At 37.8% G+C, this 26,963-nt stretch overlaps 2 protein-coding genes across 5 annotated transcripts; one reads left to right on the forward strand and one right to left on the reverse strand.

The window, feature by feature from the left end:
- Positions 1–1,290: 1,290 nt before the first annotated feature.
- LOC127635314 (zinc finger homeobox protein 4-like) lies at positions 1,291–16,381 on the reverse strand. 3 transcript variants are annotated; one of them, XM_052115242.1, is made up of 5 exons: positions 16,287–16,381; positions 12,412–12,570; positions 8,621–8,681; positions 3,925–7,811; positions 1,291–3,781 (listed from the first exon to the last, which is right to left on the reverse strand). In XM_052115242.1, the coding sequence occupies exons 1-5, from the start codon at positions 16,290–16,292 to the stop codon at positions 3,407–3,409; spliced, it is 4,488 nt and encodes a 1,495-aa protein (XP_051971202.1). In that variant the 5' UTR covers positions 16,293–16,381; the 3' UTR covers positions 1,291–3,406. The 3 variants fall into 3 exon arrangements, with proteins under 3 accessions (XP_051971202.1, XP_051971203.1, XP_051971204.1); XM_052115243.1 differs by lacking the exon at positions 16,287–16,381 and adding an exon at positions 9,387–9,487 and having other exon boundaries at positions 12,412–12,549; XM_052115244.1 differs by lacking the exons at positions 8,621–8,681; positions 16,287–16,381 and having other exon boundaries at positions 12,412–12,546.
- An 808-nt stretch (positions 16,382–17,189) lies between these two features.
- thtpa (thiamine triphosphatase) lies at positions 17,190–26,882 on the forward strand. Of its 2 annotated transcripts, none has more exons than XM_052115255.1 (4): positions 17,190–17,246; positions 17,583–17,678; positions 20,794–21,333; positions 26,583–26,882. In XM_052115255.1, the coding sequence occupies exons 2-4, from the start codon at positions 17,618–17,620 to the stop codon at positions 26,681–26,683; spliced, it is 702 nt and encodes a 233-aa protein (XP_051971215.1). In that variant the 5' UTR covers positions 17,190–17,246; positions 17,583–17,617; the 3' UTR covers positions 26,684–26,882. The 2 variants fall into 2 exon arrangements, with proteins under 2 accessions (XP_051971215.1, XP_051971213.1); XM_052115253.1 differs by having other exon boundaries at positions 17,192–17,246; positions 17,583–17,658.
- The last annotated feature ends 81 nt before the right edge of the window (positions 26,883–26,963 follow it).

Below are 26,963 nucleotides of genomic sequence, written 5' to 3' on the forward strand. Positions count from 1 at the left end.
TTGCTGTATACCTACAAGACACGAATCTGGGCCTCATCATTCATGAAAATTCCGTAATTATAAAAAAAAAAAAAAAAAACTGGGAGTCATTTCCGCGTAAAACGTAGCTTCCCGAAAATTCCCCAGATTTGTTAGTGAAATCCAAACGTGCGCAAATAGAGCGCGCCTGCACGTTCATTCATCATAATCCACACTCATTAAAACGCCATATAATGAGGGCTTCGGACTCGTTAGTACATGAGAATAGGAAGCTTTGAACATCTACTACGCGAACGGGTTTTTATTTATTTATATTACGCATGATTACCGCATGTGGCCCTGCGATGGACTGGCGACCTGTCCAGGGTGTCCCCCGCCTTTCGCCCAATGTTAGCTGGGATAGGCTCCAGCCCCCGCGACCCTGTACACAGGATAAGCGGTTGACGATGGATGGATGGATGGATGGATGATTACCGTCATCGCATGCTTTTGCTTTCATTAGAGGTTCTTTTGTGGATTTAACAGTCCAAGAGGTCAATAAAAGTGGTTTGACATGAAGTATTAGTGTAAAAAATATCAGTTTGGATGTCCACCACCATTAACCATTTTTGGCTCTGTTGAGCGCCACAAGAGAAACTTCTTGAGTACATCCAAGAATGTGGTGATACTTCCCTTGCAACAAAAAAATATTTAAATAATTTGATACAATGGCATTTGACCGAAACGATCGTAAGAATACGATATTACAGATTGGCAAGCATAGGCTACGAAATTTTGTGGGATTTGTTTTTCTTTTCTTCGAGAAAATCAAACGCAACTTCACCTTTATAGTTAATTGCACTTAAAAAAAAAAATGTCATTTCACTTAGGCCTATATAAAAATGTGGTCAGGGCAGTTTGTCTGAAAGAACACATAACGTCCGGATGTTTTACACAAGGTCGGGAGCAGGTGTAAATTTTGTTCGAACCGAAGAATTTTTCAAAATACAAAAATTTGTATGAATCCGAAATTTTCGCTCTGCTCGTGTTCAATGAATGAGTCTCGTTGTCCCTAACGCATTACGCAAAACATGAATGAAGCATTTAAGCACTGGTGACAAGATGCTGTACATATTGAGCCCATTTCTCCATAAGTTGACAATTAATTTAGTGCTCCAAATTCACAACTTCTCTAACAAATATTAATCCGGATATATATACACAGTTCACACGATTCAGTACAAATCATTTGGGTGTTGTAAGGAACGGAAACATCAATACATGAACTTCAGTTTATTTGTTTTCTCCATAAGAAAAAAAAAGGAGAAACAACACAAAATGAAGGTACAAGTGAGGGGGGAAACAAGCTTAATCAAGTCTAATTTTAATAACAAGACTGCCATCATTATCGTCAATATTCATATCAATAACATCTCTAAGTTTGATATGCCTTTAAAAATCGTTATGAATTAATAATAAAACAGTGATGAGTATTGGAAAAAAATAGTAGTACAGTTATAACAAGCGATAATCAAGTGTCAATGAAAAAGATCATATAAAAAAAGCAATTCTCCACATTCTACCTGTATACTTTGAACAGTGCTTCAGCGTGTGATCCCATGTCCTATAGCACTGCACTACAACCCAGTCCATATTCATTCAATATGAGCTACAACCTGATACTAATTTTAACAAAAACAACTGGTATTTGCTGGGATATACTGAAAGAAAATAAAACGTTTCTATGAATTTTCAAGTGTTCCAAGTCGAGTTGTCTAAAATGCTCCACCTGTAGCTCATGCTTAAACCCTGGACTAGTTCAAAGTGTCAAGCAAGATATGGGAGCTCTTTTGCTGTTTGCATTATGAACACTTCCAATCAAGATTGATTTTTGGTTTCTTTAATGAGACAAAGAGAAAGAATAACTTTGGAATATCATTTTCTTAATATAGTTCATATATTTTTTTTTAATTTTGCTTTTTGTTATAAGTATTAATAGTATCAATAACAATATACAAAATAAAAAAAAAAAAAAGGAAAATTTTCTTTAGTATTTCATGTCCTTCATATCGCACCACCTGTTGCCCAGATGAATAGTTTCCAGGCCCACTAAATGGCACTGTCTTATCTCCAGGAGGGTTTTACTTTTATCTACTCAGTATGAGCACTTGGTTTGCAACAACACAAACCGCTTAATGAAGGAACAAGAAAAAAATGACATCTCTCTCCCATATTTCTAAAATGCTTTTGCCATAAATAAAGGACTTTTGTGTTTATTTCAAATTGACAAACTGGGAATGTTCACTACAAATTTAAATGAAACAAAATGGTTTTGCTCAGAGGGTATAAGGTATAGAATTTTCAATGTTCCACAAATCCATATAAAATTGTGTAAGTACAGGCTTGACTTTGGCCTTGTGCACAGCAGCTAGATCCAATTCATTTTTGCCCTTATTTAACTATGTGCGATGCAAATTTTTTTAAAATAACATTAAAAGCTGATTAATACTTCTTTATAGATTTAAATTACTGTATTTCACCATACAATAAAATTTTTATTTTGTGGGACACAAAAATCTATAAAACATGTCTGAAATTTTAAAAGGGTCAAAGTGCTAAGTGATGACCATCTGACATCTTTTAACTTTTAACTAGAGCTCTGCTTATGAATATAGGATTGTCACAATGGCTGTTTAAAATAGCTATTATATTGTTCACAACTTACTTTTTTTTATGTGTCAGGACTGTGATTCAGAACACTCCCAAATTCTCAAAATTCCAGACTACACACACTCTTTGCCTTATTTGTCATCCCCAATCATTAATTACATCAACTGTTAGTATAGATATTTCTTTCAACTTAACCAGTTGTAAACCAAATCTTTTAACAGAATAAATTCCTGTGAATCAAGTCGATCGAAGATAAATCAGTTTGGAAACAACTTATCTATATAGGCTTTAAAATAGGCAAATAAAGACCACCCTGGTTCAAGCAAAAGCAGTACCAAAACATAATTGACAACCCAAAGCACTTTGGTTGAGTTTTTGGGTGCTTCATTACCATAAATTCTCCCAATCAAATAGTGTTTTGTGTGAATGTGAGTAGAGTATTACTTAACATAAACCGAGATGAAGTTGTGAAAGATGGACCATAATCACATAAGCATAAGCATGTCCATGATTACTATTTCAGTAGATTATTTATAGCAAAATGGTGCTGTGGCAATAGGTCATTAAAAGGAGCCCTGTAAGCAAAGACTCTACTGTATATAATAATGTCTCGCTGATATCCAAGGAGAGCAAGCGAAGATGGCCAGAGTCATCTGGGCCCACTCTGATCTTAGAGCCTCGAAACAAATTTAGCTTAAAATACCAGCACCCATCTTATGTCTATTGAAAGCCAACAAGTCCAGTGGGTCAATAAACTGCTCCAGCTTTAATTCTTTCTTTAGCTGGAGCTGCTAGCAGGTGATGGAGAAGAAGACTGGCTAGCAACACCCGTAGATCCAGTACCAGATCCATTGCTCATCACCAATGCAGGCTGACCGAAGTTAGTGGTTCTCAGAGTGGCAAGATGCCGAGATGAGAAGACATGGTCACGTGCTGCAGCCCTGGATTCAAATTCAACCCCACAGGCCTGACACTTGCCTCTTAGAGTCTCACGGACTGTTGACTGACTGATGGTATAAGATGGAGTAGGCTCCACAACTGTCAGTTGTACAGGTTTGGGTAGAATGGGACGGTTGGCTCGGAGGGCATTGTATTGTAGGTAGCTACCCGAGCTGACATCTACCTTCCGGGAGGGGTCTCTGGGATTAGAAGACTGTGTAAAATGTAACCATAAAGAGAGAATGTATAATTAATTTTTAGTAAAACCAGAGGATAGTTTTCTGAAGAGAATATGGACACTAAAATAAGTAATGAAAACTTTAGTTACTTAAGGATGAAACTGACTCACTGACTTACCTTCTCTTGTTGTAGTCTCCAGCGTTTCTCCTTGGCACGTGTATTCTGGAACCAGATTTGCACAACCTTTAGTGGAAGACCAAGCTGTGTCCCCACCGCATCACACTCCAGTGCATTAGGATGAGCACATGTCTCATAGCAAGACTGAAGTATAGACAGCTGAAGACCATTCAGGTGAGTTCGAGGTCGCCTTGGAGTGGAGTTCTGCTGCATGTAACTTGTTTCTTTTTGGCTTTGACCACAGGATGCAGTAACCGTCACAGGGGATGGTTTGATGGGGGTAGTGGTAGGTGTAGGTCGCAGGGAGCTTAGGCCTAACTGTTCTCTTGATAGAGTGTTTATCTTAAATTGACCTTTTTGAGACAAGTATTTCAGCCCATTGTTTTTCTGAGATGCCAAGGCAGAAGATTTGTTTATTGGTGTTGTGGAAACTTTTGGCACCATGTGATTGGTAGTCCCAGAGTGAACTCCTTTGCAATCAACATCCTCTTCATCTGTATGGTCTGACTCAGCCTTTACCTCCTCTAGCTTCCTTTTCTGAGCAGATTGAGATGTAGGAGTCCCACTGACTAAAAGAGGTATGGCAATTGGAGTGGCCACTGCCTTTGGGGCTATTTTAACCATTGTAATGGGACTTGCTTCTGCTTTGGTCTTGGGTGCTAATAATGGACTTGTGGACACAACAGCAAAGGAGGGCTTCTCATTTGGTCTACTTGGACCTTGAGTGAGAATTTTTAGAGGTTCTTTGACATCCATAACCATCTTTGGAGGAACATTTCCAGTCTGGGGGTTTGAAGAGGTCCAGCCAATAGAGGAACTTGGGTTAGATTTAGGTGGGGTTGAGAATATGGGCTTAGACAGTGGCCATGTGAACTTAATGAGAGGTTTCCCAACAGCTGCTAAAGTGCCATCACTGATGAAACGGACCTCTCCCTTCCTCTCCCTAGCCCTCATATTCTGGAACCATATTTGTACCACTTTCTTTGGAAGGTTAACCCACTCAGATATTTGTTCAAATTCATGTTTTCCTGGATTTGGATCTTTGAAATAGCATCCATAGAGAATATCCAGCTGGTCAGCATGAATTATGGTTCTGGAACGTCTCATGTCCCTGAACCGTCGTACTTTTGGCCTCTTATGTTCTTGCTCTTTTTCCAGCTCCTTCACTTTTTCCCTTTCCATGAGTGATGTGTTAACTTTTTCTGCTGCCCTCATGTATACAGTGCTAGTCAAATTATTGCGATTAGTTATAGTACTTTTATTAGAAGATGGAATTGAAATAGCAGAATCTGGCTTGACCTGAACAACAATAAGCCCTCCATCTCCAGGAACACCAACAGTTGCTGGTCTCAGTCCTAGACCATCAAGCAAAGTAGTTTTCTGTATGGAGGGCTTGTTGGCTGAAGGGACAGATGCTAATGATGATGCCGTTGTAGAGCTGTGGTTTTTACCTATGCTTAGATCCAAAGCAGACTCGCAATCATTACCGTTAGATAAGGGGTTTGTAAGAGAAGTGGCAGAAACCGCTTGAGGGTTGGAAAAGGATGTCACTTTACTCTGATCTCCTTCAGCAACCCCAACCCCAATGACAGATGAAGGAAGTGAGAGAACATAGGGACTATATAACTGGGTGGAAAGTGGAGCCAATGAGAGGGAGAGGGGCAGGGACTGCAAGATGCCAGTTGGAACATCCTGATCAACTGCAACTGAAAGAGGAGTAGGAGGGTCTGCTTGTGCCTCCAACTGAAGATCGAGGTCTACATCCTGTTTCTCTCGCTTGATCTCCACCTCTTCCTTGTCAATCACACTCTTCCTCTTTTTCCTCTTTGTGCTCTGTTCATCATCATATTCATCCTCTGCATCCGAGAGGAAGACCGTGGTAGAGCGAAGAACCTTTCCACCGCCACTTGACATTTCACCTGTTGTTGTCTCTACCTGTGAAGGCTGTTTGATCGGGCTGCCTGAGTCTTCCCTCACAGAGCTACTCTGACTCTCTTCATCAGTCACAATAACCGAGGTGTAGAAATCTTCATTTTCAGAGTCAGATGTCAAAAGCAGTTCTCGTGGGCTTCCCTTACCAATACTTTCCCTCTGTATTTCTGCACTACTGGATAAGTCAAGTGCATGACTGCATGAAACTGATGGACTGTCTTCATCTTCACCCTCGTCTATCATTAAATCACCTTCTTCATCCTCCAAATTTCTATCTATCTCATCATGGAAGCTGTCTAGTCGGTCCCTATTTTTGGCATTCTGGGCATCTAAGAACCATTTGCGTACCTCTTCCCCACTTAGCCCCACCTCCCTTCCGAGGGCTTCACAGTCTTCCCGCTGAGGACTAGATCCTTCAGTCTCATCTCGTGACTCTAGAAAGGCCCATAAAACTTGAGTCTGAAACTCAGTGAGCATAGGGCATCCTGAAGAAAAGATTGGATGAGTTTTAGCATACTTATGGCCTGAAGATCTAAAGGCAAGTTTAGTGTTATGAAAGGTGCAGTTAACAGGACTGTAGCTGTTACCAGTACATGTATGGCTGAGACCAGAGGCTGCTTTAGAGCTTGCATTGCCCAGCTCACCTGTTCTCTCAAATTCCATTTCACTTTCTTCTTGCTTATTTTTATCACACATTGTGCCATCAACCATTTTCTCATTCTTCAATTGGATGAGCTCTAGTTTGTTCTCTCCCTTGTTACACACATTTTTCTTTACATCAATTTCCCAGTCCTCGTCAGATTTCTGTGACGTCTGCCAATCAGAGGGCTCAAAATGTATCTCACCTTTTATCTCTCCACCCTTTTCAAACGTCTTGTTTGTCTCTTCCAAATTAATTTTATTGATGTTGGGAAGGCCAAATGCAGACCAATGACTTTGTAATCCACTAAGTCTTTGGGCCAAGACAGCCTGTTGTGCGGCACTGAGACCAAGGACTGGCACTGCTTGTTGTAAAAGCTGGTTTGGAGACTCTGAATTTTGGCCCTGAATTTGGGTTTGGAGCCCATTCAACACCAGAGGCATGAGCATCTGAGGCTGGGGTATAAGCTGCGGGGTAGCTGCCCCTGGTGTTGCGGATGCCCCGGTTGTAAAGAGAGAAGGATGGATGGAGTGTGGGAGAGAATTTGGGCTGGAAGTCAGGAGGGTAAGAATAGCAGACATTGCTTGTGCAGAGGCCACTGGAGAAGAAAGTAACGAGGGAGCAAGCTGAGGCTGCCTCTGCTCTCCATCTTTGGTTGTTACTGCTGATGTTGTCAGGTTTGCTTGGGTGACACAATTGCCAGTGGAGACGTTAACTAACTGCGTGGTGGTTCTAACTGTGGTTGCAGCCAAGTTCGGAAGCATGGTTACAGTTCCTGTATTTGCAGCGGAACTGGTAGTAGCATTTCCAGCACTCCTGCTGCGACTCTGGTGCAACACAGATTTTAAGTGACTTTCCAGGGTTATGGCATGATTGTACGAGACACGGCAGACGGCACACTGGTATGGTTTGTTGGAGATATAAGGTCGAGAGAGGAAGGGTGTCGAATCATTTTCTTTCCCTGTCCCTGTTCTCATCCTCTGAATATGGGTGGCTGAATTATAATGAACACTCAGTGCCGTTCTGGTGGGGAAAGACTCCAAACATGCATTACACTTGAATGGACGATTATCACCTTCAGAGGTGTTTTTATCAGTGGACCTGCCATTGCTTACAGAAGCCGCTGATGTTTTTACAGATTGCTCAACATTGTCCTGATCAACACTATCCTCATTTCTCACTTCCATCTCTTCATCCAAATCTTTTTCCTGAGAAGAACCTTTTTTGTCACCTGCATCTGTAGATTCACTCTCATTTCTGGAGAACATTAAGGGGGACTGTGTGTTCTCTAAATGTTTCCGCTGAGCTGTGTCATCTGATAAATATATAAATAAAAATCAATATTAGTAAACATTTTTATAAACAAAAAATTCAGATATTTCTTAAAGGAATAGTTCAACCAAAAATTTTTATTTCTGTAATCTTTAACTCACCTTCATGTTTTTTTACAAAGCCATATGACTATATCTTCCATGGAACACAAAAGAGATGTTAGGCAGAATGACAGCCTCAGTCATGTTTAATTTCCATTGTATGGAAAAAGATGCATTTAAAGTGAAAAGTGACTGAGGCTGTTAAGGGGTAAAGAGTCCCTAACATTTAGCCTAAAATCTCCCTTTGTGTTCCACAGAAGAAAGTCCTGAGAACATTGATAATACTGATAATACATTTCAAACACTTTGTCCTACTTTAAAATAAATCAGTGTATTTACATTTATGCATTTGGCAGACACTTTTATCTAAAGGGACTTACAGTGCATTCAAGGTATACATTAAGAGTTAGTGTGTTCCCTGGGAAGGGAATTAGTAGAATGTAATAAAACAGTTCAGGAGCTTCTTTTTAACCATCATTTCCATGAGTTGCTAGTAAAACTTAATACTTGTGTGGGCCCACAGATCTTCCCTCAGAGGCCTACAAAAAACAGGTGTTTCATTGCAATGGGAACTACTGAAGCGAGGTGGTCACCAATAGAGCCAATTGTGTGTCCAGTGGTGCATAACCTAAGCCTAGTATCATTAACATTGGAACCCAGAATCTCAGTGCTGGGTTATAGTGTTGGACCAATGAAGCACTAATACAAACACTTCTGAGAATAATAGTCATCATGAATGATTTAAACTCACCTGCATCATTTTGGACTTGGAATGCTTCATCTTCAGCAATTGAAGGGTGCTTGGGAGCAGCCTTATGAAAACAAGCAACCAATTATTTTGTTTACAAACAAAAACAAACTTTTTTTTAATGTTTTTTATTATTATTATTGTATTTTCTAATATTTTCTTTTGTCACTTTTCTGTATATTGAGATGTTGGCAAAATTGCATGCAAAACTATCATCCTATAAAGTGCTTAGAATTTTTTTATTTTGTAGGCTCTTGCTTTCACAGACAGCTCTCCAATCAACAAGTTCTCTACTTTCTAAATATCTATAGTGAATATGCCATCAAAACTGGCATAAATTTAATATTACTTGGGGTGGGAGAAAAACAATAGATTTGCAGATGCATCATGATTTATTCTTTAAAAATTCTGTATTGATTCTCAAAAAATCAGAATTGATTCGGAGTAAAATTTTAACCCCAACAGCACAGTGGCGCTAATGTGCACACCAGAGACAAAGTGAGATGGTAGAAACATGTGCATATACTAAAGCCAAGTGCACACTACAGAACTGATCAGAGACTGTGGGTGCTTCACATTTCTGAAATTGTGTTTCCGTATTTCCTTTCCTTGCTTCCTTTCCACATTTCCTTGCTCTGCCATCTTAGTAAATGAGGAAAGGATGGAAGGAAGAAAACGAGGATGGAGGAATCAAAGCAAGATGTATTTGTAAAATGTAAAATGCTTTGACCAAAAGTCTTCCGCATCGGATCCTCCTATGTTTTCTCACTCTAGCGTCCTCGGTCCTTGATCCTCAACTCTTCAAGGTGCATTTAGCGAATTGATATGTCCTTCATGATGGCAGACTTTGATCAGTTTCTGGGTCACGGGCTTGAGGACGGAGGAGCAAGGAAACAAGGAAGCACAATTTAGGAAAAGAGAAGCAACCTTAGTGTATCAACCACACGACCATTCGTCCCCAACATGTCAACAAAACCTATGAAAGATGAGCTCATGCCTGTAACTGCACTCGTTTGCACAGAACGGGGTAAAACAGCTGAAAATAAAAGATGGGACTGCAGCTTGAAAGATGTGGAAGATGTTTTTATTTTCTAATTAATTTTGTTCTCCTTTCCAATTCCTTTCCTCTTGCGCTTGCTCTATATTTAATTGGATATTGCTCATTGCCGGTCTCACATCAGAACAGTGTGCATACAAGATGCTTAATAGATTTCTTAAGCAGCAACCCCGGTATTTGTTTTACTTCACTATGTGGTGAGGAAAGGAGAAGCTGACATCTGCACTCTTACAGAAGCAGACATCTTATGGAGCCATAATGGATGGGCAATCTCTAGTTGTGGATAGTCTAATTAATAGGCTTTGGATGGATTAATTCTAACTAATAATTTAATACAACTAAATATAAAATGATGAACAATGCTTTAAATATACAAATTATTTTAATATAATCAGTTGAAGTATTGGTTTTTATAGTACTAAGAATTTTTCTTTTTAGTATTGAGTGTGGATTACGTAGTTACTGCTATTTTCTCAAATCGTAGATTTGAGAAAATCAAATGATTTTAGACAAAATTTTAAGTTATTGTGTTTTTCCTTTGAACAGCAGAATAATCAATATTTTTTTTTTTTTAGACGTATAAGGAATCGTTTTGGAATCAGATCACGACTCCCAGAATTTGATCGAATCGTGAGGTGCCTAGGGTTGCACGGTCGACTGGTGCTATGGTAGCATCGCGATACTAAAGCTTCAAAATACTGGTGGTGCCACAGTATATTTTAAATGGTAGTACCGTAATACAGTAGTACAGTAAGTTATGTTGTATGTGTAGGGTTGGGAATTTTAAGGATTTTCACGATTAAGGCTTCGATTCCTCTTAACGATTCCAGTTCCTTAACGGTACCAGTTACGATTCCAGTAATTCTTTTAGAACTTTTTTTTAGAGTTATTTAGAAATGAGAAATGCAATTCTTATTGCATTTACTACCCCTCTGCTGTCTGTTACCAAATAATTAGTTAATTTCTGATTTTTACAAAGCAGATATAACAAATCAGAAATAAATGTAATACAGTTGTTTTGTGTTTGCAGACTTTTTAAAACATAAATACAATACAATAATAGATCCTTACTCTATGCTAAATTAAGAAATCTAAACCAACAATAAATGTGATGGCATATTTAATTAATTTATTATTTTATTAAATTCCACTTATTACAACAAAATTGTTTATCTATAATTATACATTGTCATACAAACAACCAGTCAGTAACATTGATTGATTTAATTGAGATGCAGCAGGTCATCATTAAATAAACAGTAACAGTTCCAGAGACAGTTTATACTGTGCTATATAGTCTAATGTTTTACTTCAGGCTTGTGAGACTTCACCAGTTCTTATTTAATATTGAGGTGGACATTCATAACTTGCACATCAGTATAAGATTACTTGTATACTGGTAGCGCTGGATGTTTCGTGCTGTAGATTAAAAAGAACTGGCTCATTAGAATGGTTCTTTCAGGATAGGACTATACCGGAAACACATATGTTTCGCGCTATAGAAGAACCGACTCAAGACTTGTTCGATTGGGAATTAAATACACTGGTAGAAATGTGTGTTTTTACGCTGTTGAGTCAGTACAGAGCAGCGCAGCTGCAGATAGTATTTGAGGATGGCGTTCCAGCCACATCGGCGGAAAATTGCACACTGGAGAACCGTTAACGGAACAGAAAGTCACGAAGATCATAAGATTCCGGTATTTTATAAAGATTGGAACTGGTTTTGAACAAGAACCGGTTTTCTGTTCCCAAACCCATGTATGTGCGGTTGTAAATATTAATTTTGCCTACGTCTGAATCCCAGCATTTTAATTTAGCAGTTGTGTCTCCAAATGAATAATATGGATTTAAGTAAAACTTCAGAGAGTGAGAAGCTTTTAACACAACACAATTCACATAGCGAGATTTAGAATTATTTTGGGTTTTGGCTGATGAAACCGGGAAAACCAATCTGCTGTGAATGTCTACAGAGATTTCAAGCCAAAGGGGAAACACCGGCAAATACCGGCAACCTTATTAAACACCTTAAGACACATCCCACTGCCTCTGCAGAATACACGCGGGTTAGTGCCACTTCATTTAACCTAAATGCTTCATTTTAACATTTACAGATTTACCATTTCAAATTATGAGTTGCACTCATAATTTGTTTTCCAATTACAAATGCATGGTGGTGTTAACATCGCTAAGTTCGTACTTATAATTAGATCATGTCCCTGAGCTGTAATTGCAGTAATCTGCATTCGCGCTGCTGTTTACAAGGAGACCGGGGCTGTTATAATAATGAAACAGCTGCTCAAAATAGTCCTTTTAACATTACAATATCTATATTTTTATGTTACCAACATTCATATAATCAGAAATAATTAAATAAAAGTTTAAAGATGTTGGCGTTTGAACTGGCTGTTTAATTTTTATACATCAAACTAAGAATGTATTAGGTAACAAGTTAGTCCATTTGAGCTTTCTCCCTGTTCCTCCATCAGTTAATTTCACCACTTCCAGAGCAACAAGTGGAATTTCCAAGAACCACCTTTGCTATGACAAACTGTGTTAAGAATTAACACTATCGTGTGATATCATGATATTACTTGGTATCGTGATACTTTAGCTGGTATAGTATCTTAAGATATGATTATGGTTTGTGACAACCCTAATGTCTTAAGATTCCCACCCCTACATTTTACAGTACATATTTTTTTCAAATCATGCAATCTATCTTTGTAAATATACTCACAATATCCAGTAACTTATCAAGGCAAGCAGGGAGGACACTGTGTTTCTCTGACAGGTGAAGAGAGAGCTTCACACGGTCTGGTTGACTTTCTTGACATAGAGGACACAGCCACATCGACCCCCTGTTGCTGCCGCCTCCCAGCGCTTCTCCTGGCTCCTCCTGAAAACAAATAGATACTACTAAATGGAGTAATATTGTGTCCGATCAAATATTTTTGTATATTATGTATATAATACTTTTGTACATCAAATATTACTTTATATTACTCATTCAGTTTAAAAATGTACAAAAGGCTACAACATATAGTTTATATTATATTATGTAATACATATTCTTACTTCAAGTAGCCTCATGCTACATATTGTGCATTCTAATTAGGGCTGAAACGATTAATCAACATTATCAACAATGTTGACAATAATAAAAATAGTCGACAAAAATGTTTATTGTCGAATAGTTGTTTGGTCTCATTTATCGTAACATGAGATCATATTAAACTCTAATGATGGCGTGCGAGAGCAGCACTGCAGTTCTTGCCTGACACAGCTCACAGTCCAGATGCACTCTAAACATTCCAAACAGCTTCAGGTGATGTAGATCGCAAAGTTCTACATTTTCTACGAGGAAATTATAATGCAAAAATACAAAATAATTAAATATACAACCACTCTCATTGTGGAATAAGTGGAGCTGGAGTAAAACTTGCATGTCGAGCATCTTTAAAGGAACACTCTGGCATTACATCTTTAATGCAGTTATAATTAATGCTTTATGGCTTTAATAAAGTTCAAATAATAAGGAAGTAGATCATGTAAATAACTACAAACTCAGAAACTGGCATTTTTCTGTGCGGTCAGCGCCTCTTTCATGAGTTGCGCGAAGTGTCCTGATATAAGGGGAGAGATTGAAACTGCACCCGTCTGATGCACACTCTGCCGCGGGGATGCAAATCCCTCAAGCGTGAGCAAATAAAGGGTTAGTTCACCCAAAAATGAAAATTATCCCTTAATTTACTCACCCTCAAGCCATCCTAGGTGTATATGACTTTCTTCTTTCAGCCAAACACAATCGGAGTAATATTAAAAAAAATATCCTTCCAAGCTTTATAATGGGAGTGAATGGTACCTTAGATTTTGAAGCCCAAAAAAGTGCATCCATCCATTATAAAAGTAATCCACACGGCTCCAGGGGGTTAATAAAGGCCTTCTGAAGCTAAGCGAAATCTAAGATACCATTCACTCCCATTATAAAGCTTGGAAGAGCCAGGATATTTTTTTTTTTTTTATGGTTAAATGTTGCTTCCCAATTAAATGTATCTTGTTTTAAGGATTTTTAGACAATTTTAAAATGGAAAACAAGACAAAAATAGCCTACATCTTAACAATAGGATTTTTTATTTTTTTTTTGCAGTGAATTTCTTTACTGAATTCAACTAAATAAGAAGTATTTTTCCCCCTTTAATTCACTGAATGTCATTTAGAGTTTTTTTTAAAAGATGATTTTGTCCTCTTTATTGTTAGTAAGCACGATTAATACAACTTTTTTAAGTCGGGGCACAAGCTGAATAATCAATTAAGAGCTAATGATCAATCATTGCAATAATCGCAGAATAGTCAAATAATCCTTCTAATAATTGTTTAGTCGATTATCAAAATAATCATTAGTAGCAGCCTTATTTCTAATCAGTAATTAATTTTGGTGAATTAGTGATCTGAAGGAAACTTTAAAGGTATATGAAACAAGTGCATCACTTAACAAACATACATATTAACCTGAGGTTGCAGACAACGACTAAATATTTATGACAGACTTTGTATAAAGTATCTATTTTCAATAACATTCTAACTTTCCACATAACATAATACAATTTTATCAGCTTAATCACCCAATAAATATTCAAAATAACAAAAAATAAACATGCATAAGAAACACAAGACTCTGTTCATTTATTTGAGAATGTCCTCAATAAGGTCTGTCTGCCATTAAGGTGCTTGTAGTTATTTATATAGTACACACAATCTGTGCTATGACCATAATATAAAATTACCATATTACTGCAAGACATCAAATCTGATTCACTGATGCAGCTCTGTTCTTTCAGCTACACCACAACAAATCTGGAACACTGCTACTTTGTGGCCCGTTTACAATTTATTACCTTGGATGGACCTCATATTACTTGAGGTATCCTATGTTAATCAAATCTGATTACACCCAGAACACAACACAACATTTTGGCAGGGGGAATCAAGCATTCTCCACTTATCAACTGAGCAATAACTAGACAACTTAATGTCAAATGAGACTTAAATATTGACCTTGACTGGCCTCAAATATGCTTATGCCTTTGCAATATTGGTGTGCTTTTAGTCAACATGTTGTTGCCCCGTGTGAATAGGTGACATAGGTTGTAAATAACAGATCATGGGCGCAAATCCCCAGGGGATGTTCATGACAGAGATGTCTCTTTAAAACAATAACACAAATAAATATCAGATTCGTCGACGGAAGCTAATTAAAATTGAGATACCAACCACGCGACTTCATTATACTTAGGCATGCAAAGTAGTTGAAATGATGTCGTTTTTAGCATGCCACTGTCAAATAATGCACACACATCAAATGCCAACAGAGCTACAATGCCACGCCAATTAGCTTCCCTGCTAGACTGCAAACATGCACTGAATCCCCAACACAAGTGCTATTAACTTCTGTAAGTCAAAGAGAGACGAACCCACGCGCCACAATACACTGCTGTTCGACTGCGAGCAAATGCTCGCTCATATGACCGTCATATCTCTTGATTATGTCGTTAATTAACACACAGCCTAATAAGCAAGAGACGTGTGATGTTACATCAATTGGAAACTGGGAGAGCTTTAGCCTGCCTCGCTAACACACATACACACTCTAGTATAATCATGACAAATACCCCATTAAAGTGCATCGCGCCGCAGTCTGGTGCCCTAATTACCCCCTTTTCCATACTTTGATCGCTGCTTAGAGATTTAGTTTAGTGACCTCTTCCTTGAACGTTGACGTTAAAACAAAATAACCATTTTTTTATAAACATTCACGGCAGTTCACATGGCTAGCCCAGCTAACAGCACTCAGCAAATTGGTCAACTAATTACGTATCGCGTATCAAGCCGCAAATCGACCACAAACTTATCAAATACACAAAATGAGAGTTGCGACGGCTGTATTGTGGGTCAAAACGGTCGCACCGTTCTAGATGCTGCAGTCAAGTCCGGTTTAACGCACTAATTGAATTGTGTAAATAGGCTTTTAGCTCTCCGATGCAAAACCTCGAGCTTGATTAGTTTCTCGCCCCCCTGATTGTGGCGTGTTGGTCGGCCATTGAGAGATCCTCCGCCCGCCGTTCGCTATACAGCGGAAATTGAGGCCTACTTCTACTAAGCTATTTAATTAATGAATTTCGATTGCTTCAACACAGATGTGTTAAAAATCAAGCCATTCACCTTCGGTATTTATCAGACTCGATACCTTGCATTTCTTCGTCCAAGTTCGTGATTCAGTATAAAATGTAGTTATTGAGCATCACAAGTGTGTTTTAACAAGTATGCAGGGCAGTAATTAACGATAGATGAACGCGTAGCTGCTTCAAAAGAGCGACACGCATCACGACGAGCTGTGAAAGGGGGTGGTGGGGCCAAAGCGAGAGACCGAGGCAGAAAAGTTTGGAATTTAACACTCGAAATGCAACTAAAGTCACATTAAAATGCCATGCATCAAATTATCTATCGTGCTCGGGACGCGATGATATCCGCGTCGCCCCCTCGATCGCAACTTCGTGGTTAATTCGGCGTCAACATCGTTTTAATTAACACTAAAGCAATTAGCTAACGCTTTACCTGCATGGTTGGGACTCCAGCGCACACTTCCTCTCGCTCTTTAAAACTGAAAAGTTTTCTCTCTCACCCTCCCTCGCTCTCTCTCTCTCTCTCTCTCACCCCCACTCTGGTCCTCTCTCTCTCTCTCTCTCTCTCTCTCTCTCTCTCTCTCTCTCTCCCACCCACGTCCCTCTCTCTCTCTCTCTCTCTCTCTCTCTCTCCTCTAGTAAACACACAGCTCCCCCAAAACCTAACTGCTCAATCTCTCAAAGAATGCCCTTCCTCGTAGTAAAGGTACATTAAATGATGCCATCATTTAAATATTTGCAACCTTGTTTATACAATTTGCATGTACGAGGCCAAATATTCAACAACACAAACCAAATGAGAGAACATAAGTGAAATCTTAAAAATAGATATTTCATATGTAAGTAATATTTTATAAACATTATATCATATACGAATAATGTTTTCATATTAATGACACACTAAATATAAATCACAAATTGTATAAATTATTTAATAATATATTAAGGTATTTTTATATTGGCTTTCATATATTATTGTTAGTATTTTGCTAGTTATTGTAAATAAATTGCATTTGAAAACCTATTAGTAAAAATTTAAAAATAAAATACGCCAATGATCATAATGCAATATCTGCTCTTATGTAACAATGTAATAAAAAGTTCTTACAGCGGCACTAATGTCCACGTGTGCTACTCGAATTAATTGATCACATATTTAGAAAAAGTCATACGTTTACAGAAACAATATACTAGTAACGCTAGAATCGTTACGTGACCTAGATATTTAGCCACTTAAATATATAAACAAATAAATACTTAAAATGTCTTTGACGTTGCGTATGCAGGGCGCTTAATGACGCGCAGAAATTAGGGTGCCCGTTTATATGCCTGAGCCGAAGCAGCCACGCAGGACCCCGTGAATAGCGTCTGTCCTGATTATACTGATTTATAGGTAAGTTTACCTTGCTGCTTATTTATTACTATTTTGCTTGTTTGTTTAATATTGTATATTACTGACCGACTGGCTTTAACAGCAGTAGTATTTACAATATAATTACAAATGAACGATCACATTAGTAATTTGTTATGAGGTTCAGTGCACTATCTCATTTGGGCTGTCTCGAAACTTTGTGAGCTCCCTGTCTAGACAGCATTTAGTTAATCTAATGATTTAGCACTTTGCAATAGGCTATTTGAGGACTGTTTATTCAGAGCAGTTTGTCGTTGGTTATGAATAAGGATTTTAAACGGTATCTAATGTTATTGTTTTTTACGTCTTGTCTTGTAGGACAAAATGACTGTAGAGGTGGAGAGAAAATTCGTATGCAATGCAGAAATTATGGGGAAACTAAAGGATATTGGAGGTGTGATCTAACTTTAATTTGTACGTATAATAAATTACCTAATTTCAACATAAAAGCATGAAAGCAGTTTTGCTTTTATTGTTTCTTAATTTTGCACCAGACATTTTGATTATTTCATAAAACATTTAATGCATCTTGAAATATATTTAATTCGTTGTTATAAGTTCGAGCTTACTGTGAAATATTACCAAATTTAAATACTATAAATATAGTTTCACAAATTCAGTTGAAGTGTTTCGCAAAATATATAAATGTTTAAAGGGTACCTATTATGGCATTTAAAATGTTCCTAATATTGTTTTGGGAGTCCCCAACAACAGTTTTACATGCATGCAATGACAAAAAACACTTTTGTTGTCTTATAATATACATTTATGTTTACCTGATTTGCTCACCGACTCCCAAATGATTCGTTCAACGACTCATTTTTCCAAACCCCTCCTTTGCGTGACGCTAATCTGCGGTGATTGGTCAGATGACCCAGTTGTGATTGGTATACTCTGTACAGAGATTGTCGGAAACGGAACGCCCATCACCGCTTTGTAGTTAAAAAATCAAAATCAGAGAAGGAATTTGAGTTGATTTATGTTAGCGATCATAGCCCAAAGTTCGGTGGTAAACACCCAATCAGTTATTGTTTGCGTTAGCCCAACGCATAAACATATTGGTAAAGCACTGCATTACTACAAGTTATTGCTCTATTCTTTGACAACTCCAATAACATCGACAAACATTTCACATATTTCAAAAAAATTGACATTGGAGACCTAGAAGCTGCGCTGAGCGTAACTTACACAACACACACAAATACTTATTAAGCATGCTAAAACACACATAAAAGCAACAATTATTAATAATACTTACAGGTTGTGATTCGGAGGAGGAAGCTGATCCAAATAAACTTGGTACTGAACCTTGCTTCAGTATCAACCGGCTCGCGAATCCACACTTGAAAGCAATCATGTTCGTAAAGCAATCGTTATTAAAATGACGCGAACACAGCACAAGGTTCGGGCTATACTTGTGTGGTATAGTTGTAAATATAAACTAGCCACTTATTCTTCACATGCTCGTCCCTGGGCAGTGAAAAAAAGGTCGCTTTTGATATGCACTTCAGAACACAGCGTCTTGTTGTCGACATGATGTTTTCAAGTTTTCCCTGGTGTCTGCGCGCGCAATGAGTGGGCGTGGCCAATTTGATAATTTTTCGTCTTGACGTCACAACGAAAAGGAAAATGACTCATTGGAAAAACGATTCATTACATTGACTCAGAGTCAACTCCTACTTTTGAGAGACAATAACTTTTTTTACGGTGAACTTTCATATATAAAACTTTGCAGGATGTTTTTGTTACTTAAATCTATTTTACACACTACATGAAAGGTAATTTTCAAAATTCCATAATAGGTGCAATAAATGTGTATATAAGAAATGTAATATAATTTAGTATATTAACTCTTTCCCCGCCAAACACGGAATTTTCCGTGTTTTATGAAAAAACGCTTCCCCGCCAAACACGGAATTTTCTGGGTTTCCGTGTTTTAGGTGTTATACGGTAAGGAAGACCCCTCCTCATGTTTTGAAAGAGTACGCAACTCTTTGATCAAAGAAACAGACTGCGATTGTCTCAAACATGAAGAAATGGAGTATTGAGAAGCTCAAAATATCAGACATAAACATGCCTTTTTATCAGCTTTTTGTCTGAAATGTTGTTTTTTTGACAAAACCGACCTCTGTTCAAGTCGCAATAAAAAAAGAACAAATGAAGATAAAATAAAATCGTTTTTTTTTTGCCTAAAAGCAGAGGCTCAGATCTTTATTGTGATATATAGCATCTTCATATATTCATGGAAGAAAATATTCAGCGGGCCATTAAAGTTTAGCGAAAATCGTCAAAAACCCTGGCGGTGGCTGGCAACTTTTTTTTAAAAAACGCTGGCGGGGAAAGAGTTAATACTTATACATTTCAATAGATTACAGATCTAAAGAAATGTTAAATAGGATTAGGAAATCTATTTAAAACTTGCATATAAGATTGAAAATGGTCCTGGAATACAATTAAAGAATAATATATTAATAATATGCTGTATATTTTTAAATCATAATTTGCAAAATATCCAAAGATATTCTTTTATATATATATATATATATATATATATATATATATATATATATATATATATATATATATATATATATATATATATATTGTATGTTATTGTTAGTATTTTGCTAGTTATTGTAAATGACAAGCAAAATAAAATTGCACATGTAAGATCCTATCAGTAAAAAAATACACCAATGTTTATAACACAATATCTGCTCTTATGTAGGAATGCAATAAGTTCTTACAGCGGCACTATTGTTCACGTGTGCTACTCAAATTAATTGCACAGAAATGTAGAAAAAGTCAAACATTTACTGAAACACTACATAGTTCATCAACCAGTTTGTCTGATTATTTCATACAACATTTAACGCATCTTGAAATATATTTAAATTATTGTTCCTAGGACCCCTCAAATTAACAGTAATATATATTACAAAATTGAAATACCATAAATATCGTAACACATTCAGTTGAAATATTTGCAAAATATATAAACATTAAAATACATTTGTGTGTGTATATATATACACACACATTATATAATTATATAAATATAATTTATTTATATAATAAATTATATTTTATTTAGTGGTGGTGGTGTAGTAGCTAAAGCACAGGGCTGTTAATCAGAAGGTTGCTGGTTTGAACCCCACGGCCACCACCACTGTGCCCTTGAGCAAGGCACTTAACTCCAGGTTGCTCTGGGGGGATTGTCCCTGTAATAATTGCACTGTAAGTCACTTTGGATAGAAGCGTCTGCCAAATGCATAAATGTAAATGTAAATATATAATTTGAATAGATTAATGATTAACGAAATGTTGAACAGTATGAGAAAATCAATTTACAAACTTGCATTTAAGCTTGATAATTCTCTTTAAATAAACGTTATTAATTATTCCTTGGATCGCTGAAACTACAGTAAACAGTATTAACTGCCTTTGTTCTTTTTATTTTATTTACATCTATTTTATGTGTACATGTTTTAATATTCTACATTTCTTGAAATTTCTTATCTCTACCCAGCTAAATGCATTGGTCAGCGCCAGTTTCAAGACCAATACTTTGACTCTCCAGATTTTATCCTCACTCTAAATGATTTCTGGCTGCGGTGCCGAGAGGGATTGTGGGAGTTGAAATGCCCTGCAGTTTCAGGGACTAAACCCGAGGATGACACTGACACCTTGTGCACACGATACAGAGAGATAACCAGTTTTCCTCTGATTCAGTCAGAAATCAGAAGGCTTATCGGGGAACACACTGCTGAAGGGAGTGAATCAAATTCCTCACAAAGGGAACAAATCGACAAGGACACAGAAAATGAAGACACAGAGAGCTGTTCAGCAGATGATACAAAGTGGCTGACTGATCTGAATCTATTCTGTTTTGCCACGTACAAGACAGACCGCTGTTCTTACATACTAGAGAGAGAGGAGGGTGCAGCGCGAGTGGATCTGGACCAGGCCGATTTCGGATATTGTGTGGGAGAAATTGAGGTTCTGATGACTGAAGTTGATGACATGAATGCAGCTTTGCAGAGAATTACAAGAATCGCTGAAGAACTGGGTGAGCTGATGTTGTGTGTGGTCATGTGCACATATAAGGATTGATTAATGTCTTAAATCGAAGCTTATTTTTTGGGGGGAAATCTGTCAGTGTACATTAAAGGGGACAAGACATACCTTTTTCTAGTTTTAGTATTTTCCCTTAGATCCACTTGTATTGTTAAAGGTTTTTTTTTCCTTCACCAAACAGTCATAATTTGTATGTATGATTACTCTCCATCCTGTCCCTAGCCCTGGTTCTTTTCTCCTTTAATTCTTCAATGTATTATGTCCGCTTTTAGGATTGGCTAACATTATGCAACCCCTCAAATAGAGCACAACAGTCTGGTTCTTGAAGTAAAAATCAAATTAAAGAGATAGTTCACCCAAAAATGAAAATTCTCTCATAATTTACTCATCATCATGGCATCCCAGATGTGTGTCATTCTTTCTTCTGCAGAACACAAATTAAAATAATATTTAAGCTCTGTAGGTCCTCACAACGCAAGTGAATGGGTGCCAAAATTGAAGCTTCAAAATCCACATAAAGGGAGCATTTTTGTTTCCCAAATCATCTCAAGTTTGATTGAGAACTCTGTTTCAAACAAATTAGGCTGGGCATTGAAATGCATCTATTCCTCGACCACAAACTTGTTCTCTGGTTTGTGTGCAGCTGTGTTGTGTTCTGTTGTTTCTATTGCTGTGGTGCACCTGTCTTTAGATAAACAAAATTAGTTTTCGCTTGAACGCATAATGTCACGAGCAGGGGGCTGTGTGAACTGCAGCTCTCGTGCAGTCTTATGAATGAGCAGAGGAGAGCAACGGTCGGTCAACAATTTCACTAAATAATACATTTCTGTTTGTTTCTCATCAAAGCTCGTCATATTTTCATAACAATCATCTCATGGAATAATTTATTAGATATCTGAAATATACTTTTGCATTCTTTTGAAGCTTGAAGAGCAGGTCAATATAAAGTGTCATTGTATGAGATCACAGAGCACAACATTTTTTCACAATTTCTCCCTTTGTGTTAAGAAAAAATAAAGAGTCATATTGGGTTACAAAAACACAGCGGTGAGTAAACAATGACTGCATTTTTTTTTTGGGTGATCTAACCCTTTAATGAACGCCCGCATCACACACTTCTACACATTTATTTTAGTGTGAGTAGTGCAAGTAGTATGTTCACACTAAACATGCAACAAAAAGAAGTGTACTACGGGTAAAAATAATTAATGGTGAATGTGGCAACTAGCAAAACTTCTGTGGAGATACTGTAGTACCATACAGATATGAGTTGAATGTATTGCGATCACCCCACACTGTGTGAATATGTACATTATTTGAGATAAGTGCTGAATTGAGTTTGGCAAAAATGTTAAGGCTGTGGCATCAAATCATGTGTGTTTGAAACAATTCCATCAGTTGAAAAACAGTGAATGCTTTTGTTTAGTAAAAAACTTTTAGTGTTCCATTTGGGAAAATGCTACAATTTGGAAATTCGTACACTAGATGTCTGAGTGCATAGTGTGTGGTATAAGTGCACACAGTGTTTAGGCTTCGTATGGGATACAGATCTATACTTCAATCTCTTTACACTCGAGTACAGCAGGTAGTAGTATGCACCTATTCAGTTGGGTCCCCCCAGTAAACGCTGAGGAGAAGTTGAATTTGTACTTGCCAGAGCCCTACTACCAAGTTGAGCCTACAAGGTTAGCAAAGCATTATACACTCTCCTAAAGGATTATTAGGAACACCATACTAATACTGTGTTTGACCCCCTTTCGCCTTCAGAACTGCCTTAATTCTACGTGGCATTGATTCAACAAGGTGCTGAAAGCATTCTTTAGAAATGTTGGCCCATATTGATAGGATAGCATCTTGCAGTTGGAGATTTGTGGGATGCACATCCAGGGCACGAAGCTCCCGTTCCACCACATCCCAAAGATGCTCTATTGGGTTGAGATCTGGTGACTGTGGGGGCCATTTTAGTACAGTGAACTCATTGTCATGTTCAAGAAACCAATTTGAAATGATTCGAGCTTTGTGACATGGTGCATTATCCTGCTGGAAGTAGCCATCAGAGGATGGGTACATGGTGGCCATAAAGGGATGGACATGATCAGAAACAATGCTCAGGTAGGCCGTGGCATTTAAACGATGCCCAATTGGCACTAAGGGGCCTAAAGTGTGCCAAGAAAACATCCCCCACACCATTACACCACCACCACCAGCCTGCACAGTGGTAACAAGGCATGATGGATCCATGTTCTCATTCTGTTTACGCCAAATTCTGACTCTACCATCTGAATGTCTCAACAGAAATCGAGACTCATCAGACCAGGCAACATTTTTCCAGTCTTCAACTGTCCAATTTTGGTGAGCTCTTGCAAATTGTAGCCTCTTTTTCCTATTTGTAGTGGAGATGAGTGGTACCGGTGGGGTCTTCTGCTGTTGTAGCCCATCCGCCTCAAGGTTGTGCATGTTGTGGCTTCACAAATGCTTTTCTGCATACCTCGGTTGTAACGAGTGGTTATTTCAGGCAAAGTTGCTCTTCTATCAGCTTGAATCAGTCGGCCCATTCTCCTCTGACCTCTAGCATCAACAAGGCATTTTCGCCCACAGGACTGCCGCATACTGGATGTTTTTCCCTTTTCACACCATTCTTTGTAAACCCTAGAAATGGTTGTGCGTGAAAATCCCAGTAACTGAGCAGATTGTGAAATACTCAGACCGGCCCGTCTGGCACCAACAACCATACCACGCTCAAAATTACTTAAATCACCTTTATTTCCCATTCTGACATTCAGTTTGGAGTTCAGGAGATTGTCTTGACCAGGACCACACCCCTAAATGCATTGAAGCAACTGCCATGTGATTGGATGATTAGATAATTGCATTAATGAGAAATTGAACAGGTGTTCCTAATAATCCTTTAGGTGGGTGTATAATACATAGATAATCTATGAGCGGTAGACTGGCAAATTGACCAGAGGCCTTATTTAATTTTTTTTAGTGAGTATCTATTGAGGCGATGCTTCATTGTGCTTAATAAACTGTTTTTGTTAGGAAACAGTTAATGAATTGAGGATCTGTCTGCTAATCTTCATTATGTTTTACATTAAACAATCCTTTTGGAGTGAACTGTATATGGAGTTTACAATGATAAATTTGCTGTTCATAAGAGAAGACACTGATAATTTTGCGACTGGTAGGTGTCAGTTTCAGACTCTCCCCCTTCGTTTGTATGGCATTCACAAATGATGACTTACTGTCGTTACATGCTAGGTGGCCGTTACCCTCTCTTGTATGGTAAAAACATGGCGGTTGTTTAAATACATAGAAGATCTCTGGCTCTACATACTCGCAGTCATGTTTGAAATTAAAAAACATGAACTAGCTCCAAAACAAAAGCTATATTTCAGGGTTTACACACAGGGCTGTAACCACCATAGACATTGAGGGGGACATGCCCCCTCAATATTCATGATAGTGGTCTACTGATATGGGGTTTTTCCATGGTTGATACAATTTTTACATTTGGTCCCCCACAATCCTTACTATGTGGTTACATCCTTGTTTACACAACACATATGCGACACAAAAAACAGCAAAGTCAGCAAAACACATTGGATTGAAGTGTTTTACTCAAGCCCGGTGATCTATGCTAAAATGAGCCAGGCTAATCCATGCAAAAAAATTAGCCGAACACACATGCAGAAATGAACAACATACCTGTAATCTAGCAGTGAAAAGGAGCAACGACCCACATTATTTTAAAATTAAAACGTGAAGAGTTTATACTGTAGCTCCACTTTGATTTCTTTGCAATTAATTTCACATCCATTCATTTATATATTTGTTAAGCAGGAGTGGATTTCACATGATACGCTTTGCACTAGAGTCCTAAAGAAACATTAGAAGTTACTTATTTACTTACCAGCTGTACTGTCGGGCTCAGTATAGTCAGCACTGCTCCTTTTATCAAATAAAGTTTTGTTGCAAAGACTGCAGTGTTGTGAGTGATTCATAAAAGCATTAATGGAAAAATGCCGTGGACAAACAAGCACTCCCACTTTGAGGCGATCGGGCACATAGTTAAAAATGAATTTCAGCCAGCACTTCCTAACTTTGGGATCCTTCGGAAGGTAATGAAGAGATGCAGTTCTTCTACAACCTGGAACACTACAATGTCTGGAGACTTTACTTGACATCTTATCAAACTACAATAGCAATAATACCACTCAGTGTTGTAGTACCTCAACAGTGTGCTCTCTTTATCCATTCATCGTGACAATTAGTGTTTTGTGGAGACAATCCAATGAACACCACATCCTGGCATCACTATGTGGCTGATTTCAACACTATTTTTAGAGTGGCAATTAAAAATGCACTTTTTGGACTGGAGAGGGAGTTTTGAGCTCAGATACTTACAGTATAATGACCTCCTATATGTCTAAGGATCATGGAAAATTGTATTCATTATGACTATAATAAAGCTCTGGAACAAAATAAGCGACCACTGTAAAATTATCAGTTTCTCTGGATTTACTATTTATAGGTATGTGTTTACCTATGTGCCACTCTTAGTGCAAAAATTCAAGCAGCTCTGCTTTGTTTGAGGGCTTGTGGCCATCCATCTTCCTCTAGATCACATTCCAGAGGTTTTCAATGAGGTTCAGGTCTGGAGATGATTTCTAATTTATCCGGTGGTCCTCCTCCTCCATCCACACTTTGATTGACCTGGCTGTGTGGATGGAGAATTGTTCTGCTTGAAAAAACAATCCTCATAGTTGGGGAACATTGTCAGAGCACAAGGAAGCAAGTTTTCTTCCAGGATAACCTTGTACATGGCTTAATTCATGCGTCCTTCACAAAGACAAATCTGCCCGATTCCAACCTTGCTGAAGCACCCCCAGATCATCCCGATCATCCAACAAATTTTACAGTGGGTGCAAGACACTGTGGCTTGAAGGTCTCTCCAGGTCTCCGTCTAACAATTAGACGACCAGGTGGGGGATCAGTGATGATCTGGGGGTGATCAAGCGTGTGTGTGCGTGTGTGTGTGTGTGTGTGTGTGTATGTGTGTATGTATGTATGTGTATATATAAGCATATTTAGAATTAATTTTAGAATTAAGTTCTCTGCTTCCTTGTGAAACAATTTGACATTTTAGACAGTATGTTGTGTAACTTATTAGAAGTAAATGTATATAATTGTTGCATTAACCTTTTATTTATAATGAATTTCCAATTTCTTTCTCCTCAGGTCTGAATAGTGAGAAGAGTGTTGAAGGGAAAATGCATGTCTACCTTCAAAGATATCGACCAGACCACTACGTAAAACTACTTAGTGCACATATTTTATGAGAAATAATCTCTTGCATAATTGGTAGTCAATGATTGTGATTAATTTATTCAAAATAGTGAGTACATATTTTGTATAGAAATAACATCCTGCTTGAATGTCATTTGAATTTAGTAAGAGACTATAGCATGTTTGGGCCACTCAAATTCAGCTCAAGTGAACAGAAAAACTTTATCATAGATGTACATTAAATATAAATATCCAAATAAAATTGTAAAAATCTGTGATGTGTGTTATTTATTTTATTTGAGAAAATACATTTTAGTCATTTAGGATGTGTAT

This window comes from Xyrauchen texanus, chromosome 42 (assembly GCF_025860055.1).
Source record: "Xyrauchen texanus isolate HMW12.3.18 chromosome 42, RBS_HiC_50CHRs, whole genome shotgun sequence".
Lineage (NCBI taxonomy): Eukaryota > Metazoa > Chordata > Actinopteri > Cypriniformes > Catostomidae > Xyrauchen > Xyrauchen texanus.